Source organism: Thamnophis sirtalis, unplaced genomic scaffold, assembly GCF_051295495.1.
Source record: "Thamnophis sirtalis isolate CommonGarterSnake01/CBP01778 unplaced genomic scaffold, rThaSir2_p1.2 scaffold_8, whole genome shotgun sequence".
In the NCBI taxonomy this organism is placed as follows: Eukaryota; Metazoa; Chordata; class Lepidosauria; order Squamata; family Natricidae; genus Thamnophis; species Thamnophis sirtalis.
The window spans coordinates 56,333,245-56,354,736 of NW_028261388.1; the positions used below are offsets into that span (position 1 = coordinate 56,333,245).

At 40.8% G+C, this 21,492-nt stretch overlaps 1 protein-coding gene across 2 annotated transcripts in view; it reads left to right on the forward strand.

Moving 5' to 3' along the window:
- The window catches only part of TRAPPC10 (trafficking protein particle complex subunit 10), a 96,907-nt gene that overhangs the window by 52,682 nt on the left and 22,733 nt on the right, over positions 1 to 21,492 (forward strand). For both annotated transcript variants that reach the window (XM_087721729.1, XM_087721728.1), the window contains exons 2-12: positions 4,803 to 4,884; positions 5,781 to 5,916; positions 9,609 to 9,805; positions 10,703 to 10,898; positions 11,930 to 12,041; positions 12,221 to 12,468; positions 14,659 to 14,805; positions 15,623 to 15,737; positions 16,327 to 16,403; positions 16,958 to 17,049; positions 17,887 to 18,027. In XM_087721729.1, the coding sequence (XP_087577855.1) occupies positions 4,803 to 4,884; positions 5,781 to 5,916; positions 9,609 to 9,805; positions 10,703 to 10,898; positions 11,930 to 12,041; positions 12,221 to 12,468; positions 14,659 to 14,805; positions 15,623 to 15,737; positions 16,327 to 16,403; positions 16,958 to 17,049; positions 17,887 to 18,027 (1,543 nt within the window). The remainder of the gene's footprint in view (positions 1 to 4,802; positions 4,885 to 5,780; positions 5,917 to 9,608; positions 9,806 to 10,702; positions 10,899 to 11,929; positions 12,042 to 12,220; positions 12,469 to 14,658; positions 14,806 to 15,622; positions 15,738 to 16,326; positions 16,404 to 16,957; positions 17,050 to 17,886; positions 18,028 to 21,492) is intronic.

The following is a 21,492-nucleotide window of genomic DNA, read 5'->3' on the forward strand; positions in this document are numbered from 1 at the left end:
CCTGGTCAGGAGGGGACAGGGTTCTATTCTATCCTGTTTCTGGTCCCCAAAGACTCCGGAGGGTGGAGGGGGATCCTAGATTTAAAGCGGTTAAATTATCATGTCACCTATCAGAGGTTCAAGATGCACTCCCTCCCTTCTGTATCTTATATCCTTATCTCCACTTTTCAATCATTCTCTGGTGAGATTAATGGAAGATGTTATACTTACAGGTTTCTTCCATTAATTTCACCACAGAATTTTCATTAATTTTCCTTTATTTCACTTATTTTCTTCCTTATTTCTAAGAGTGAATCTTCAGAGGAAATTTTTGACACTACTAAATGATCTCTCCCAAATTTTGAACTTTTCATCCTCTCATACTTTCACCAATTCTCTTAAAATCTTTTTATCATAAACAGTCATATTTTAGGTTGATTTCTTTGTAGTCTATATGCATGAATGGGTATGCTGAAGCAAATACCTGAGCTGAATTTAGCTAGTAACCATTTTAAGTCATTCTTAGGTTTCTAGATGGAACAATTTTTTTCAGACTTTTATCTCACTCATTCCATCTATTAATATCACATGAGCAACACTCCCCCTCTCAATTTCATTCTGATTAATTAATTCTGATTAGTCTATTAATTTAGATATAGATGTATTTCTTTACATGGATAAAATGTACGAGCTATCTGTATGGGGTTTTTTTCTGGCATCCTTATAAAAGAATTGTCAGAAATCACATTGAGCTTGCATATAATAAATTATTTCCTGCTCATATTAGAAGTACACTCAAGCCCCTTCAAAGGAGCGACCTTCGGCCTTGGGCACATTTTTGGGACTTGGAGGAAGGGAGAGGGGCGGAGCACCCCTCTCTGGACCGTACCCTCCTTATTGAACTCTTTACTGGACTTGCAGAGGAGAAGGCTAAGACTATTAAGATCTTTTATATAAGCCTTGTACGAACTTCGCACGGTTGCACAATTTTTTAACTGGTATGGTGAGTGTATGGGACTTGCATGTGATTGAGTGAATGATCCCACTTTTTATTATCCCATTATTATTGTATTTATGTGTTTTTAGTTATTACGTGGGGACTGCTTGGGTGAACAAATGCGTGTGTTTGATTCGGAGGGCCTGTCGAGGAACGCGGGAGCCATAGGGGTGGTTGAGGGAATTACGGACACGGGAGTGGGCCGGAGCATTATGGTCTTAACAGGGAGGGGCAGATATGGCGGGGACTTTAGGGCTGGCCATTACCGGGGAAGGAGGGCTCGCTACGTCACAGAGATCCCTCCTTCCGGCCCTACGAGTCCCACTCCAAGGCCAGGTGGTGTGAGTAATCAGGACCCTGGCCTCAGGCTGCTGGCGCTAAATGCCAGGTCTGTAGTTCACAAAGCTCCTCTCGTTCGGGACTTAATTTTAGACGAGAGGGCAGACCTGGCATGTATTACTGAGACCTGGCTGGGCCCGGAGGGAGGAGTCCCCCTCGTAGAGATGTGCCCAGAAGGTTTTCAGGTGCTCCCATCAGCCGAGAGCTCAGAGAAGGGGTGGGGGTGTGGCCGTTGTTATCCAAGAGTCTCTAGCACCTCGTAGGATCCCTGCTCCGGAGCTTGTCGGGTGTGAGTCCCTGCTGGTGAAGTTGCTGGTGAAGTTGGACCTCAAGGGTCAAGTGGGTCTGCTGCTAACATACCTGCCTCCTAACTGCATTGCAGCAGCCCTCCCCTCGCTCCTCGAGTCGATAGCCGAGCTGGCAGTTGAGTTCCCCAGACTTATGGTTCTGGGGGATTTCAATCTGCCATCACTCGGTGGTCACTCTGACGGAGCGCAGGAGTTCATGGCTTCCATGACAACCATGGGCTTGACCCAAGTAATCCAAGGACCGACCCACTCAGTGGGTCACACGCTTGACCTCGTATTCCTCTCAGAGCAGTGGAACTGTGACCTTGGTCTGAGGGGTAGTGAGATCTTGCCCCTGTCATGATCAGACCACTACCTATTGAGGCTTGAACTTTCGGAGACCAAACCCCCACTGTAGGGAGGAGGAACCGACCAGGTGGTTCCGCCCCAGGCGACTTATGGACCCTTTGGGGTTCCAGACAGAACTTGGGGTTATTCCTGATACCCTCGCCCGCAGTCCGGTGGAGACTCTGGTTGCTGCCTGGAACTTGGCAGCGACGAAGTCTCTTAACCGGATTGCGCCTCTACGGCCACTCCGAGGCAGTGGATCCCGGAGGGCTCCTTGGTTTACTGAGGAACTCCGGGAGAGGAAGCGCCAAAGGAGACGCCTAGAGCACTTATGGAGGTCCAGTAAATCCGAACCGAACCGAGCACGTTTAACAACCTGCACCAGAGAGTACATTCGAGCAATTAGGACGGCTAAGAGAACATACATTGCCTCTCTGGTTGCGTCTGCTGAGTCGCGCCCAGCCGCCCTGTTTAGGATAACCCGTTCCCTCCTAAATAGGAGGGATACGGGCGATCCGCTGCAGGGCAGGGCTGAGGATTACGTCCAATTCCTCGCAGACAAGGTTGCTCGGTTCCGGGCGGACCTGGACTCCAATTCTGCAGAACCAGCCGAGGCACTAAGGGATGATCTGGTAAGCCATCGCTGGGTTGAGTTTCAAGCTGTTACCCCTGAGGATGTGGACAAGGCGATGAGAGCTGTAGGAGCCTCCACATGTGTGCTGGACCCGTGCCCCTCCTGGCTGGTTGTAAACAGCAGAGAGGTGACACGAGGCTGGATCCAGGCAGTTGTTACTGCCTCTCTACGGGAGGGGGTCTTTCCCCCCGCTTTAAAGGCGGCGGTGGTGAGACCCCTGCTGAAGAAACCATCCTTGGATCCAGCTGTTTTAAATAACTATCGTCCGGTCTCCAACCTCCCCTTTGTGGGGAAGGTTGTTGAGAAGGTGGTGGCCTTTCAGCTCCAGCGATCCTTGGAGGAAGCCAGTTATCTCGATCCTTTCCAGTCAGGCTTCAGACCTGGCTGCAGCACAGAAACCGCTTTGGTCGCGTTGACCGATGATCTCTGGAGAGCCAGGGATGGAGGCCACGCCTCCATCCTGGTGCTCCTTGACCTCTCAGCGGCTTTCGATACCATCGACCATGGTATCCTTCTGCGACGACTGCGGGAGGTGGGGGTGGGAGGCGCTGTTTTACAGTGGTTCTCCTCTTACCTCTCGGACAGGTCGCAGTCGGTGTTAGTTGGGGGGCAGAGATCGACCCCTAGGCCCCTAACGTATGGGGTGCCGCAGGGTTCGGTCCTGCCCCCCTTTCTTTTCAACATCTACATGAAACCGCTGGGTGAGATCATTCGACGGCACGGGATAAAATATCACCAATATGCGGACGATACTCAGTTGTATCTGTCCTCCCCGTGCCAACTCAACGAAGCAATGGATGTGATGAGCCAGGGTCTGGAGGCTGTTAAAGACTGGATGGGGGTCAACAAGCTTGTGCTCAATCCAGAAAAGACCGAGTGGCTGCTGTGTTTCCCTCCCACGAATTGGCCAAGTGTTCCATCTCTCAGGCTGGGGGGTCAAATTTTACGCCCCTCAGACAGGGTTCGCAACTTGGGAGTCCTCCTGCATCCACAGCTGACCTTCGAACATCATTTGTCAGCTGTGACCAGGGGGGCATTTGCCCAGGTTCGCCTGGTACACCAGTTGCGTCCCTACCTGAACCGGGAGGCCCTCACAACAGTCACTCGGGCCCTTGTGACCTCTAGGCTGGAATACTGCAATGTGCTCTACATGGGGCTGCCCTTGAAGAGCATTCGGCGACCTCGGCTAGTCCAGAATGCGGCCGCGCGAGCGATTGTGGGTGCACCTCGCTTCACCCACGTAACACCTATCCTCCGCGAGCTGCACTGGCTGCCTGTTGATCTCCGGGTACGCTTCAAGGTGCTACTTATCACCTACAAAGCCCTTCATGGTAGTGGGCCTGGGTACTTGAGAGACCGCCTACTGCCAATTACCTCCACTAGACCGATACGATCGCATCGATTAGGCCTCCTCCGAATTCCATCTTCCAGCCAGTGCAGACTGGCAACTACCCGGAGGAGAGCCTTCTCTGTGGCTGCTCCGACCCTCTGGAACGAACTCCCCGTGGAGATTCGGACCCTCACCACCCTCCAGTCCTTCCGCGCCGCTTTAAAGATCTGGCTGTCCTGGCTGGCCTGGGGTTAGGATTCTAACCCCACCCGAATTGTGTGACTGTTGTGCTCTCTTTTAATATGTTGTATTGTCTCCATGTTGGAATATTGTTTGTCTCCCCCCCCCTTTTTGAACTGTGAGCCGCCCTGAGTCCCCCCAGGGAAAAGGGTGGCATACAAATAAAGGGTAAACTAAAACTAAACTAAACTCTCTTCTTTCTTATTTTGTTCTTGGGTGTTACCTTCTACCAGCAAAGAGACTATTTCTGACATATCTATATCAGGGGTCCCCAACCTCCGGCCTGAAGACCAGTACCTCACTTTGTGCACTTCCCACATACGTGGTGGGCAAATGCACAAAGCTTTATTTGCACACGTGCGGGATTAAGTTGCACACATAAAACCACCACTTCCCTACTGCTATCGCTGCTGCTGGTCCATAGAACCAGAAAGGTTGGGGACTGATGATTATGATTATACATTTATCTGTAAAAGTTTAATATCTTCTTCATTGAGAAATATAAATGCAAAAACAACTAATATTTTATTCAAAACATTGGCCAATTGTTATGCCAGTTCATCAAAATATCTAATACATATAACTTTATTTTAAATAGCTTTATTTGAACAAGAATAATGTTCACATTCTGATATTTTTGTCTCTTAGGTGCTGGTGATCAGAGCCTTTTCAGTTCTCTGTATCCAACACTTTCTCAGCAGCTTCCAAAAGAGCCCATGGAATGGAGACGGTAATACATTTTTTCCTTAATTGTTCATATATTTACCGTATGTACTACCAATGTAGATTAATTTACTATACAAATAAAGTCTATTCAAACATACAATCAAAACATCAAGCAATAATTTTCCTTATGAAATAACAGTTAAATGTTCTTTAAATTCTTGACACTAGTTGAGATAAGACCAAAGCTAAGGAGGAATTGACATGGCAATATAACTTACTTATACGCTTCTTTGTTGTATTTAAAATAGATAAGTAGAACTAAAACGAATTCTAGCTTCAATTCAGTAAATCTTCAGATATTATATCATAAACAAAAAATGTTATATGTTAAAATAATTAAATGAAAAAGTGTAATTGAAATAAAGCATGGCTATTTCAATGCATGTTTCTATGTTTTGGAAAAACATTTAAGAATAATAAACAACCAGTAGAGCGTTTTCTCTTTCATTACATACTTCTATAAATTTTTAAGTTTTTTATAACATAAAATTATATGAAATTTTGTAAATTTGCATGGCACTTCATATAAATTATTAAATTTGCATATCTAAAAGTTTTTTTCTTACCTTTTCCATAAATATTTATCTGCATGCTGTCTGTTATTCTTTTAGCTTTGTTTAACATACATGTAGGAGATCAGCAGGCTGAGCTGGAGGGCTGGATTAAATGCATTATCAGTTTGAAGTCATTGTGTAGCCATGAGAGTCTACACACCACCACCACCCCTGTGAATTTCATTGACCCTTATTTAGCACCAATTTAGCTTGGACCATTAGTTACTAAGATTCTTGTGATAGGTAACAAGAATAAACTCTTATTGCTTTGAACGAAACTCTTGTTCCTGTTTATTTGGACCTGACAATGCAGTCAACTAATGTAAGTTTTCTAAATATTATCCAGGTCATATGGACGGGCCCCTAAGATGATCCATCTGGAATCTAATTTTGTACAATTTAAAGAAGAGCTACTACCTAAAGAAGGGAACAAAGCTCTTCTGACATTTCCTTTTCTCCATATTTATTGGACAGAATGTTGTGTAAGTAATCTTATGTGTTCAAAACATAAGTCTTACATATTTTGCTGGTTCAAGATATTGTGTATTTGATTTTGTACCTTGCCATATTTACAGCTGTGTGAAAAAGTTCTGCACGCGTTCAGTTTTAAGCTGTATTTACACGTTTAATCAACTTTTCACTCATAGAAACAATGCAAAATTAGTACTTTGATGAAAATTTCTGTAGTCGGATTGAGATGCATAATTTTTATAAGTCTTTTTAAAGTTTTAAATGAGTTTATGTGCTAAAACAAACACAACTTGAATTTTTGAGAATGTTAGGATCGAGAGTAGCCAATCAACAGCGAGCTTTGGCTGACCAATCAAAATGCACAGAGGCTAAATCTATGAGCTAATCAATGTTGTCATACTCTCTGACTATAAATAGGCATGAAAAGCATCGAGAAATTTAATTTAGTTCTGGCTGCGGGCAAGGATGAAGGCCTTTGCTTTCACCAGTACTGAACAGTGGCATTGTATCATTGTGCTTCATGAAGAGAGTTACTCCTGTGCAGAAATAGCTAAGAGAGTGAAATACCATCGCACCACAGTAAGCAGAGTAGTTGAAAAATACCAAATAACTGGTTCAGTTGATGACAAGCTCCACTCTGGAAAACCAAGAAAGTGGATAAAATGACAAGATCGGGCTCTGCAACGCATTTCAATGGCTGACAGGAAGCTCACCTCACCTCAGATTACAAGAATTTGGGGTGAAACGTGATGTAAAAGTCTGCAAAGCACAGTGTGTTGCAGACTGCTTGCCAGAGGGCTCAAAGGCTGCAGGGCTCAAAATAAACCTTTGCTCATAGATGGTCACCGCTCTCGTCGACGTGCATGGGCCAAGAAGTATGCTAAGTGGACCAACGAACAGTGGGCCAAGGTCATCTTCAGTGACGAGAACAATTTCAACTTGACTGGGAATCAATGCAATAAGTATGTCAGAAGATTTCCAGCTGAAGAATTTAGCTGTGAGGCATCCATTGCACGTGATGATCTGGGGCTGTATCACTGCTTCTGGTATTGGTTGGATACAAATCGTGCAGGGAATCATGAATTCCAAGCAGTATATTAAAGTCCTGGAAAAGACCATGCTTCCTTCAGCTCAGCAACTTGTAGGGAAGGACTTTTACTTTCAGGATGACACCACTCCTTGTCATTGAGCCAAGTCCGTCCAGCAGTGGATGAAGAAGCATAGTGTTCGACTCCTGGATTCGCCAGCTGAGAGCCTGGATTTGAACCCAATTGAGAACTTGTAGGCCAAGATTGGTTACAAAATAACAAGAAGCATCCGAAGACCAAGCATGAGCTGATTGAATCTATTACTGCAGCCTGGCACCACATTGTCACCAAAGATCACATGCAAAGGCTTATACAATCTATGCCGAAGCGATGCCGCCTAGTGATAAGCAATAAGGGCTGGCCAATTTCATATTAGTAACCATTTTTGGTTACTTAAACGGTCCTTTTCAGGGCCACAGACAATAAAAATGTTAACAAAACACTAGCATCCGCCTTAGTAATTGCAACATGTATGCCACGGGGTTTGCATCAGTTAATCTGTTTTCATAGTCATTGTAAGCATGCATTGTAAGCATGCAAGAAAATTCACAATCCCCATCCAAACAGCACCAAATTGTAAAAAGCTTATGCTTTTCACTTAAAAACCACCAGTATTTATTTAAATATAACAATATTTGCATAGCAGTTAGCATAAAATATCATAAAATCAATGGCCTATCCAAAAAAATGTCATAAACTGTAAAGCATGCAGGACTTTTTCACACATTGTATATTGTAAAATGAAACATTAAATAGAGAGATAATGGAAACATGCAGCTATAAAGAAACACATAGCACAGGTACTCCTCAACTTATGACCACAATTGAGCCCAAAATTCATGTTCCTAAATGAACTAAAGTTATTGAGTTTTGCTCCATTTTATGACTTTTCTTACCACATTTGTTAAGTGAATCACTGCAGTTATTAAATTAGTAACACCATTGTTAAGTGAATCTGGTTTCCCCATTGACATTGCTTGTCAGAAGGTTGCAAAAAGTGATCACATGCTCCTGGAACACTGCATCTATCATAAATGTGAGTCAAGCATCCAAATGTAAATCACGTGATCATGGGATGCTGCTATGGTTGTTAGTGTGAAAAATGGTCATAAGTCACTTTTTTCAGTACCATTGTAACTTTGAACAGACACTCAGTGAAATGTTGTAATTCGAGGAGTACTCTACACATGTAGGATAGGCAATTAAAAACAAATGGTCCTTATTTTAATATACACTATATTGCCAAAAGTATTTGCTCACCCATCCACATAATCAGAATCAGTTGTGAAGGAATAGTTTTGGCAATATAGTGTATTTCTGGTCTGAAAAGATTTTCTTTATTCGACCCCTAGGCCCCTTGAATGTGGTGTGCCACAGGGTTCGGTCTTGTCCCCCTTCCTATTTAACATCTACATGAAGCCGCTGGGTGAGATCATGCGACAGCATGGGGTAAAGTATCATCAGTATGCCGATGATACTCAATTATATCTTTCTGCCCCTTGCCAGCTCAGTGAAGCGGTGGACCTGATGTGCCGATACCTGGAGGTTGTTATGATCTGGATGGGGGCGAACAAACTTGTGCTCAATCCCGATAAGACTGAGTGGCTTTGGATGTTGCCCCCGAAGGATTGTTTGGACAGTCCATCCTTAACCCTGGGGGGAGAAAATTTACGCCCCTCAGAGAGGGCTCGCAATTTGGGAGTCCTCCGGGATTCGCAGCTGAAATTGGAGCATCATCTGTCGGCTGTGACCAGGGGGGCCTTTGCCCAAGTTCGTCTGGTGCACCAATTGCGGCCCTATTTGGACCGGGATGCGCTTCTAACGGTCACTCATGCCCTTGTCACCTCGAGGCTGGATTATTGTAACGCGCTCTACATGGGGCTACCCTTGAAAAGCGTTCGGAGACTGCAGTTAGTTCAGAATGTGGCCGTGCGGGCGATATTGGGTGTGCTGAGGTACACCCATGTTACACCTATCCTCCGTGAGCTGCACTGGCTACCTATTGGTCTCCAGACTCAATTCAAGGTGTTGGTTATTACCTTTAAAGCCCTACATGGCTTAGGGCCAGGATACCTTCGAGACCGCCTGCTGACACATACCTCCCAGCGGCCAGTAAGATCCCATAGATTGGGCCTCCTTCAGATGCCGTCGGCCAAACAATGTCGACTGGCGGGCCCTCGGAGGAGAGCTTTCTCGGTGGCTGCTCTGACTCTTTGGAACCAGCTCCCCCCGGAAATCCGGACCATACCCACTCTGATGGCCTTCAGGAAAGCCGTAAAAACTTGGCTGTTCTGGCAGGCCTGGGGCTGTTGACCTCACTGTTGAGGTCCGGCCCCAACTACAATGAATGTATGAGGGGTGTCTGTTGTTTTAAATTGTTTTGTCGTTATGTGCTTTTTATATTTCTTGTAAGCCGCCCGGAGTCCTTTGGGATTGGGCGGCATATAAAAACTCCAAATAAATAAAAATAAATAAATAAATAAATTTATGTAAAGAAGATATTGCCCTTTTTCTCATTCAGCTTGATAATTGTGAATATTTTTGCTCCCAGTATTATCAGAAAAGAAGTACAAGCTTATTTATCTAGAAATGTAATCTTGTGGTTCATCACTTAGGATACAGAAGTATATAAAGCTACTGTAAAAGATGACATCACCAAGTGGCAGAACGTTCTGAAAGTTCATAGTTCAATGGATTGGTTAATTGTTGTAGTTGAATGTGATGCCAAGAAAAAAAACAAAACAAATATCCTTCCTCGAACGTCTATAGTAGATAAAATACGAAATGATTTCTGTAATAAGCAAAGTGACAGGTAAGATTTTTGATAATGTAAAACAGATTTGTGCTAATCATTGCTGAATATGCACTGAAGTCTTTAGAAGCAATATGTTCTTAGTGTTTCGGTCTAAGCTATTAACGAACTAAAATAACATGGGTTATTTATAAAGGAGATAAAGATTAACTCCTTTATCATGTGAAAAATAAGTTTGGAGATTGCTAATTAGTTCCTGCTTTGCAAATGTTTTATCTTTGAAAAGTAGTTATTAATTATATAAACAAGCAAAAGGTAACTATATAACCAAAAATCATAATTATGAAATGTAAGTAAATATAGATTGCTTATATTCTTATATTTATAAGCGATACCATTGTAATTGTTCAATTTTTCTGATTTTCTTTTGTTCCATTATGTTATTGTGTTATTATTGGATAAATTTATTTATGGTTTTGTAATAATCACATGTATCTGTATAACACATATTAAGAGTTTTGAATGTAGATTTATAATGTGTGGTGATGTGAATGTATATAACTATTTGTTAAACTTGTATGTTTCATAACTGATTGAGCGATTAAAAAAAACCCTGAACTTTGAATTTGACATATTGGGAAATTGTTTTTTATTATGATATAAAGTTAAGCATCATAAATATTTAATTTGGCTAGGAGTAGCCTCTAATGAGAAAACTGTGCAGAAGAGTTTGATCATGGGACAGTTATCTGAAAAACTCACAGCAACATATGAAAGCGAATACTTAAGCTTGATAATTTCAGTAGCAATCTGAAATTAAAGACATGGGGCAGAACTGATAGCTGATTCCACTGCAAAAGGTTTCAAGTTGGCTCAGGGGCATTTCCCTATAAGAAAAAAGAAGCTATGTTCCATTTGATTGTGTAACTGAAATATTCATTTATTCACTTACTACAGATGTGTAGTTCTATCTGATCCTTTGAAAGACACTTCCCGCTCTCAGGAATCCTGGAACGCCTTCTTGACAAAACTTAGGACACTTCTTCTCATGTCCTTTACCAAAAACCTAGGCAAATTTGAGGATGACATGAGAACTTTGAGAGAGAAGAGGACAGAACCAGGGTGGAGTTTTTGTGACTATTTTATGGTCCAGGTAAAGTAAAACAGTATGCGGAAAAATAATTATTTAAAATATATTTTACATTGCTTTGCTTTGCTACTCATGTAATAATAGAACCTTTTTATGATAAAATGTGTTTTCTTAAAATAAGAAAAGCTAAATAAGCTAAAATAATGAGCAAAAGCTGTGGTTTAGCATTGGTTGTATAAGTAGCCAATTCCAAGTCAACAGCAATAGCAATTAGACTTATATACAACACTTTACAGTGCTTTACAGCCTTCTGTAAGAAGTTTACAGGGTCAGGATATTGCCCCCAATAATTTGGGTCCTCATTTTACCCACCTCGGAAGGATGGAAGGCTGACTCATCCTTGAGCCTGGTGAGATTTTAACTGCCAAATTGCAGACAGCTGACAATCAGCAGAAATAGCCTGCAGTACTGCACTCTAACCATTGCACCACTATGGCTCAAATTGGGTTATTTATCAGAGAGCTTATAGACTTCATATTTAAACAATTGATTATGATGTTGCAGCAGGTTTTCCTGAAAAATATAATTTGCTATTTGATTGTTTTTTGTGTTATAATCCTGATGTCAACATTCTGACTGACAAACCCAACCAAAGCAGGCACAGTCGAGACGATCCAATATCTTAATGCAAACTTTCTTGAGTAAATCATTTCAGCACTGATGAATGCAAAACCAGTTCTAGCTAATTCCTGTGCAAACCTACATAATCAAAGTATAGGATTCTCCCTCCCTCCATTAGTGCAGGTTACATTGTTCAATTGAGTTGCATTGTATTGTTATGAGAAAAATTATTTGGCTTTGGCAAACACCTGCTGAAGTGTCCTTGGCTCTCATGCTCATCTTCTTGATGTCTGCAGCCTACATTTCATCTCCCCCTTCCCTCCCCCATGGTTCTTTGGCAAGCTGAGAAGTGACAATGGTTGCAACAGCAAAAGCGCAATTTGAATTGTTACACCTGATAGCTTATGTGCATGTATCTTTTAAATGTGTGTGTTTGTGTGTGTATGTATAATGTTTTTTATTTGTATTAAAAGGAAGAATTGGCTTTTGTATTTGAAATGCTTCAGCAATTTGAAGATGCCTTGGTACAATATGATGAACTGGATGCCCTATTTTCTCAATATGTTGTCAATTTTGGTGCTGGTGGTAAGTAGCTAAAAAGTGTATTTCTGTATATGCCTGATTAATTTTCCTTTGCAACATTTCAATAAAGGCCATGTGGATTGTTTAAACTTGTTATTGATAAAAAAAATCCTACATGTTTTGGAAATATTCACATATTTTCACCTATTCTATTCCTTATTGTGTATATTTGCTTGTCATAGATGGGGCAAATTGGTTGACTTTTTTTTGTCAGCCAGTACGAAGCTGGAATGGGTTGGTTCTTCGTAAACCAATAGATATGGAAAAAAGAGAACTGATTCAAAACCAGGAAGCCACTCTGTTAGATCTGCGCAGTTACCTTTTTTCTCGTCAATGCACATTACTGATCTTTCTTCAGAGACCATGGGAAGTATCTCAGCGAGCACTAGAACTTCTTCATAATTGTGTGCAAGAGCTAAAGCTTCTTGAAGTAAGTCTGGGTAATTCCATCCAACAAGTAATTAAAGCTTAAATCTCTGTCATGTTTCATTTGTGATAGGTTATAGAGATGATGTGTAATTTCAAATAGGATTGCTAGCAGTTAGTGATTTATGTTAACTGTGCAGAAGTTCCAGGAAGCAGCTTATAGTTTTGTATAGAAATTGTTTTACGCCTCATTTTTATTTGCAATATTTGTCTCTTCGCATTTGAACCAACATATATCTGATGTCTTGAGACTGGATAGGAAATTAATATCTTGATAAACTTACATTTTACCTGCGAAAAACAATGTTGCCCATTAAGTAGTCTACAGTAATTGTTTTATAAACAGCCAAATGATTTTTTAAACAATTTATTCAATCTTTGTTTTACAAAAATAGGTTGTAGCAATATTTTAGGTGAACTAAGGCAGATAGTATTGGTCACTTCTTAGGTATGAATACAAGATGAAGTCACTCCACCTCTGGGAAAAAATGTGGAATGAATGTATAAAAATGAAAATACATTTTCTGTGATTTTCTACGATGTTTCTGATAATATAGTTGGGAATGTGGTAGAGTTCATATTTTGGATGCCAGAAAATATAGAATTTTTTTTAAAAAATGTTTTTTGATACATTAGAAGTTAAAAACACTGCCTAGGTTTAGAATATGCAATCTGTCTCATTTTAAAAGTTTCTGAATTCTCCCTGTCCTGCATCATTCAGTGTACTGGCTATAGCCTCAGGAAACTGTAGTTCAGCAATCCATAATGCCAAAGTTTACTTATTTCTTAAGGCCTAGGAAAAGTATGGATCCAATTCACAATAGGTTCAGAAATGTTGCATTATTACATTATTTCCATTTTCTTTACAATTAATTTCATAAAGTTGGAAGTAATTTCTGTTCATATAATTTTTTTAGCTTACAGTTCTAACTTTGACTGTGATTATCTCCATTTGTAAGAAGTGATAAATTTAAATCATGGTCCCAGAAACTAAATTTTCATCACCTTATTAATAATGCCTGAATTGGAATCAGATAGAAAAAGAAAAACATATAAGGTGCCTTTTTATCTGGATAGTAACTTAAAAGAACTGTTATTTGTAGAAAATAATTTAAAAAAAGAAGAGTGCAATAAGCATGCACTAGACCCCAGAAGACAGGAGTATAGCCTTTTAATAATGGGGCACTTGTAAATCTACCTGGCATAATTGCAGAAGGTAGAATATTTAGTTGGGTCGGTAAAAATGCATGGAGATATCTTGGAAAGAAGTTTATAAGTAAATCTTTGAGTAAAAGTCTGGGACAGGATTTTAAAGTTCCCACTGGCATAGGATTACATTTTACATTTTAAATAATAGAATGGAAGCATTGACACATAGAAGACTCGTGTTATGGCTTTTAATTTAACGGATGCTTTAAATTATACATTAGTTTCTATCTATTTGTGTGCAGTCCCTAGTATACCACTGAAAAAAAGCAGCGGTTCTCTTGCCACCACAGCGGTTCTCCCCATTTTATCCATTTTATCTAATTTGCAATGTATGGGGCTGTAGAAGCACAGCATAAGATTAAAAATGATAATCTTATTGATATTAGGCTCTTGGTCTAAGTATTATATTTAAGAGCAAACATTTAAAAATAATTTTTGATAAGTAATTCTTTGTTTTCTTCTGCTATATTTGCCAGATATTTTTTTAGTTTTTTTTTCTGTGTAGGACTTTAGCATACACTTAGAAAATAAGACTTGCTTATTTTTTAGCTGTCAATATCTGATGGCTGGCTGATTTGGATGAATCTCTTATTCTCTCTCTTAGTTGTTGTGATTGTCTTCTCCCACATCCCTTTTCTTTTTCTTCCTTTCTTCTTGGTGGCATGATAGGTATATGAACCTACATTATTTCTTGCTTCTGTTTATTTTTTTTAAATACATTGTGTAATTTTTAATTTAATTTAATATTTAATTTAATTTAATTTAATATTTAATTTAATTTAATTTAATATTTAATTTAAGGAAACTAATTACAACATTATATTTCTGTCCTCTTCAGTTAGCAATCAGTATTTTGTTCTGTACAGCTAGTTTTGTGTCGTGTAAGAGCACATTAAACTCTTCCAAAAATAATTTTTTGTCCTAAGTTATATTCTGTAATAATAAACTTCATACTGATTGATCTCTTAATTGATTTTATTTTAAGGTCTCTGTTCCTCCTGGGGCTTTGGATTGTTGGGTTTTCTTAAGCTGCCTTGAGGTTTTGCAAAGAATAGAAGGTTGTTGTGATCGGTCTCAAATTGATTCTAATGTTTCCCACACAGTTGGATTATGGAGTTATGCCACTGAAAAGGTGAGCAGTAGAATGCCCCCCCCCCCCCAAAAAATCACATTTAAAATAGATTTAGAATAGAAAGTATTCTATAATTGTTGTTAAAATCAAAATAACTTTAATTAAAAATATTTATTCTATATAACATTTTACTTTTGAAGTATTAAAGTTTTACTGATGCAATAATATGCTAATATATGAAATAGCAGAATAGCTTATTTTCTTCAAATCACATTGTATCATCAGAATGTATTTGGATGGCTATGGTTCAAGTTAGTGTATCCAACTTCATCTATCCAGTTGGCAACTAGTTTTCTCTATGAAAACTCTCTCTGACACATACTCTATCTAGATGATTATATACTAGATTATAAATGCTGAGAGAATTAGTATCAAAAGCTACTTTATCAATTTGGCATTCTTTTCTATACATCATGTACTGGGTCATTATGTTTACCAAATTATATATCTATGTACAATCCAGTGTGTATGGAAACCAATTATGCTAATTATGGAGTTATGCAAATATATATGTAATTTCCTAATTATGTCTTATAAATATCTCTCTTGCAAGTTGCTTATATATAGTCTTTTAAAAGAATAAATTTGTTTTTCAAAGTTTGCAAAATAAAGTTTTGCACATCTTAGCTTAATAAATTTCAGACAGTTAACTATGTTAAAATATTAAGAGGCAGATTTAAATTTTGTTATCTTTTATCGAAACTTGTCAGTATCCATCTTCTAAATTTTAACAAAAACTTCTAAATCTTTTTTAATATACATTATTACCATAAAATGAAGATACATTTGTACATACATGTTTATAATTCTCTTACAGTTGAAATCTTTGGGGTACTTATGTGGACTTGTGTCAGAAAAAGGTCCCAATTCAGAAGATCTTAACAGAACAGTTGATCTTTTGGCAGGTCTCGGAGCTGAGCGTCCTGAAACAGGTATCAACATATCTGCTTATGAAACAGATTGATGCTTTTCAAATAATAATTGATATTTAGAATCAGTAGTTGTGCATTTGTTTGAATACGTGCTAGTGATGTACTTTTATTCTGATTAAAATAAACTTGAAAAACTGAAGAGTATATTCAATAAGATAAAGGAAGGTAGTGGTTTCCTTATATAATAATTCAAACTAATCGTTTGTCTTGTCCCAAGAGGGAGAGCTTACAAGGGAGGGGAAATTGAGGAACATAGATGTCCACAGTCCATTCAGCGGTCTTTCTTTGGCCCAACAAAGGAATTGAAAGCCAAATCTGATATGAATGTAAAAACCATCTTTAGCTTTCTACGTATAATAGCTGGTGGCAGGTTTCTATCTTTGCAAATATAGCATGGCTTTTTGTTGCAGAGGTGCTAGTGAACATTCCCCTTTAATGGAGACTGTAGTATTATAGCTACATTTGAATTTCCTCCATCCATCGATAGTGAGAATTAAAATTGAAATCCTTAGCAGAACCCTTAGTGCAAAGCTGTGGATGATGCTTTTGAATCTTATGTTTTTTATTACATTCTGTTTTGTTTCTGAAGCCAATACAGCACAGTCTCCTTATAAGAAACTCAAAGAAGCTTTATCATCTGTAGAAGCTTTTGAAAAGCATTATTTGGTAAGGATGGTTTATGTATTTATATATTTATAAAATATGTTGAGGATAGCTAACTACATAATTAATAGTTGGAATAGTATAGTATTTTTAGATATGAATTAGAATCTAGTTTGAAAAATAGCATAATTGTTAGCAGCTCAATCACTTTTAGTAAAATTAATATAAGGTGTAAACATTTGGACATCCAAAATGAAACATCTCGACTAAGAACATCAATCAAAATATACCCACCCACCCCAAATATTTTATGTATAGATGAGAGTGAAAACTATTTTACTTTTGTAGTTAACTGTTTCATTTCAATATGCTCTTGGTAACACTTAGAAAGATGAATAAATAAAATAAATAAAAGTGCTCTGTCATTACAAAGCTTATGAGTTTTAAATGGTGAGTTAAATAATATCTTAAGTTACAAAATCTTGGAGATCTATTTGCTTAGACCAACTTTAAGATATTTATGTTCCTGAATGTAGCTAAATTAAACCTGTTTTTAAATGAGAATGAGTTGTAACAGTATAGTGTATCCCCTCAATCCTTTTGCTTCTTTTCCACAGGATCTTTCTCATGCTACTATTGAAATGTACAAAAATATTGGAAGAAATCGCTCAGCAAAGCTTGTTGGAAAGGATCTGGCAGAGTTTTACATGTATATAAACTTATTGGAATTGTTGCATATCATAATATTCTGAAAAGGGTATCTCTAACTACTATGTGCATTTCACCTTTAACCATAAAAGCACACTGCAGTGCTTTTGAATAGCTGGAGAACTGTAACTTCCAGGTTCCCTGCCCATATCTTGGCAGGGGCTAAATATCCTACTGATTACGGGATGGTGCAGCCTTATTAAATCTTAAAAGATAATATTTTCCAAACCATGTTTTATTCTGCTATTTGTGGCAGCCAGAAATAGCACACATTCTCTAGTTGGGGAAAATACTTAATTACTGTCAAACTATGTTGTTCTGATTATTGAACCAGGATACTAGAATAGTATGTTTGTCACTGAAATATTTTTTGGGTTATTGTAATGGGAAAAAGGAATCCTATGTATATTAAGGTATTCTTGCTAATAAAATACACTGATCAGTAGTTAAGTTACTGGCTTCTGTGTACAATATAAAGAAAATTGTGTGTACAATATAAAGAAAATTACCTTAGATGTAGAAAAGGGAATGAGAGTACTTTGTGATTTTGAAACTTTTAATGTTGTATTTGCATGTGAATAAATGTTTAGGAAAGAATTTAATAGACTTTCTTTTTTTTGTTTAGTAGAACATAGCTTACCATAAGTGAAAAATATTTTTTAGTTATATTCAAATTTTACATGTTTATTAGTGCATTTACTAAATGAAGAATTCATTAGTTGATAGTTGTAATAGATAAGAGTTAAAGATAAGAGTTTACAAATAAAAGTTATGTACGTATGAATGCATTTAATGTGTTTTCCTTTCTTCCCTTCCTCTTGGTGATTTTATTCCTAAGGAAAAAGAAGAGTCCTCAAAAAGCTGAGGTTTATCTTCAAGGTGCATTAAAAACTTACCTTGCTGAAGGATGGACATTGCTTATTACACATACACGAAAGCAATTAGCAGAATGTCAGAAGCACCTTGGACAAATTGAAAAGTATCCTTTTAAAAAAGATGGATGGTTTGATTCACACAGACACACACACAAACACATGTAGTCCTTGCGTTACAGCCACAATTGAGCCCAAAAATCCTGTTGTTAAGTGAGACATTTGTTAAGTGAATTTTGCCCCATTTTACGACCTTTCTTTCCACAGTTGTTAAATTACATGAATTGTTAGGTGAATCTGGCTTTAGTTATCAGAAGGGTATAAATGGTGATCACATGACCCTGGGACAATGCAACCATCATAAATATGAATCAGTTGCCAATGTCTGACCATGGGGATACAGCAAGGGTTGTGTGAAAAATGGGCATGAGTCAATTTTTTTCAGTGCCTTTGTAAATTTGAATGGTTACTAAATGAACTTGTGGTAAATTAGGACTGTGTGTGTATCATTCTCCTGTGCGCTGCTTGGGGAATCCAAGCATGGGTTAACTTTGTCCATTAGCCTAGAGACTGAGTTATGCAAATGTTGACCACGCCTCCTCTGACTGGATGGGTCAGTTTTTTAACTCAGTCCAGCCTGACAAGACGTATACCAATTTTCTCTCTTGACTAATCGACAAATTACTCAGGATTCCTGGTTTTATTTCCCTTATTTCAACGGGTAAGTGTATTTTGGATTTAAGGCTAGGAGTGGGAGGCTGACAGTTCGCTGTTGGTCGCGCTACTCACTACAAAGTGATCGCTTTCGCGTTGGGATTTGGTGAATCCGACTCGAGTCGCCCGTTTAACTTGCAGACACGTCGGGAGTTGGTTTGCCAGTTCCCTGGCTAACACGAGCGCAGGGGTTCGGTTCGCCGTTCTGCACCGCCTGACGTTGGGGACGACCCGCTCTAACCGGCGGGGTCTACTCTCCCCTTTCGGCCCTTGCTATGGTCTGCCAAGCCGCCGAAATCGCCACGAGTTTGCTGCGGCACTGGCGGAGCTGCTGAGCAGCTGGATGCAGTGGCAATTCAAACGGCGCAATTTAAAAAGCCCGCCGGATTGGCAGCCACCATTTTAAATGGCCTGACTGTGCACGTGCAGGCGTCTGCCACATGGGGCGTGTCCTCACTTTCGCGCCCAGCCGGTGACGTCTCAACGGCTCTTCCCTTCGCTCCTTTCTTGCCTGATCATTCAACGAGAAGGTTGTGAGTTACTGTTCCTCAGTAGCACGTGGCCTTGCGAACGGAGCTCACTTGCCTTTTTGAGTCGGTAGAGATTGAGCCTGTTCATATCCTTCCATATACTACCATGGCTGACTTTCCTATCTCTGGAGGTATTGTGGAACCCAATATTGCCCCCCGGCCCCCAACTGAGGTCGAAGCTACCCCAAGGGCCAGCAGGACCACCACTAGGACCTCGGCCCACAAGCCCCGGGCTTCGTCTGCGGCCCCGGATAAGGCCCATAAGCGCAAAGACAAATTGAAAGCCTTGGACTAGCATTCCCCCCCATGCTTGTTCCTCAACGGGTCTCTCCCGCTTCCCCCCTGCATCCTCTTGGGAACCAGAGCTGGTCCCCTGACCTTCATTTGGCCCCAGCCTTGGAGGAGGAGGGATTGGGGCCCCAATCCCCTCCAGCTCTCCCGGATTTTCATTTGGCCTTGGCCCCCACGCCCCCACGTGCTGGGCCTTCAGCCACCTTTACGCCTACTGCTGCAGGCCTAAGGCCTGCAGAGGGCCAGGATCTGGGCCTTCCCCCAGAGTTATACCAAATGTTCTCTGCAGCGATTTCCAAGGGGGTAGATGCAGAGCTACAATGCAGGGTTCAGGCCCCCAGGTCTGCTGCTGCTGCTGCTACTGCTGCTGCCGCGGCTGCGGCTGGGCCTGCTGATTTACCTAGTGTTCAGGCAGATCCACCTTTCCCCCCCCTCCCCTTGCTCTATAATGAGGAGTCAGCTTTGGTGGAAGAAGGGGAAATATTGGAAATTGATTTTTCAGATGATGAAGGGATGGCTCAAGACCAGTCTACTTCCTCTGGCTTATTCCGGCCTACATTATTCAAATCCCTATTGTATAAGGTGAAAACCACCACTAACATGGGTGGGGCCACCATGCAGGCTACCACTGCAGTCGGCCCAAATGCAACAGAACGTTCATTTGCTGAACAAGTTTCAGAACAGGACGTCATTCCCTTCCCAAAATTGTTTCTGGATATTGTTCAAAAGCAGTGGGCGCATTACCCCCCCCCCCCCATAGCAATGGAGATAAGAAATTGTACACTTCCACTCCAGAATTGGAGGGCATCCTTCAATTTCCCACAGTGGATCCTCCCATTGCCGCCCTTGCCTCACCAGCTTTGATTCCATCGGAGATCTCCAAGGAGTTGGAGGACCGTAAGGCTGAGTTGGTCATCCGGAAAACTCACCAGGCTGTGGCCTGGGCTTTACGCGCTGCTACCACGGCGTCCTTCTTTAATAGAACATCATTGGTGTTCAGACAATTGCAGGGCAGGCTTGGCCCGGTAGACATGCGTCTTCACCAAGATATTGCCAAACTGATGGCAACCTTAGAATTCTCTGCGGACGCTACTCTGAACGCAGCAAAATTCACATCCAGGGCAGTGGTTTCCAATGTGGCCTCCCAACGATTGCTGTGGCTCCGCCATTGGCAAGCGGGCGTTCGTTCCAAATGGTGATTGGCTTCCACCTCTTTCAAGGGTGGAGCCTTGACTGGCCCAGCTCTTGATCCAATTCTCATTGAAACTAGGGATAAGCGCAAGGTGCTTCCATCCACCAGTAGGCGCGTTGACAGGAGGCGGCAATCTTATAATAGGCGCCAGCCCTTTCGTGCAGGGGACTCGGGGTTCACTACCGCCCCCTATACCCCCCAGTATAACAGACCCTTCACCCAATCTCAGGACAGGTGTCAGGATCGTACCGGACCCAGAGATAGGGGTTGCCAACAGAACCAGGCACAATCCCAGGCTAGGCGGGCATTTCGTGGAGCCGGCAACCAGTCCTTTCAGAGGTACCAGTGACTCACAGGGGGATGGGCCTATCGGTGGGCGTCTTCTGGACTTCGCTCACCAGTGGGCGGAGACCATGTCCGACGCTTGGGCCCTTCAGGTGGGGAGGCTGGGTCTCTCTCTAGAGTTCCTCTCCATCCCCCCGAGACAATTCATCAAGTCCCCTGTCCCCAGGTGCCAAGTAAAGAGGCGTCTAATGGACGCCGAGATACGACATCTATTATCCATCACTGCCATAGAGCAGGTTCCAAAGGGGCAGGAAGGCTTAGGTTTTTACTCCATCTTATTCCTAGTGCCCAAAAGATCGGGGGGATGGTGGGCCATTCTAGATTTGAAAAGGCTCAGTCTGTACATAAAGTATCAAAGGTTCAAGATGCAATCCCTCAAAAGCATCTTGGCATCCATCCGCCAGGGCGACATGATGATATCAATCGATATCAAGGAGGTGTACCTCCATGTGCCCATACATCTGGCACATGGGAGGTTTCTACACTTCCATTTCGCTGGG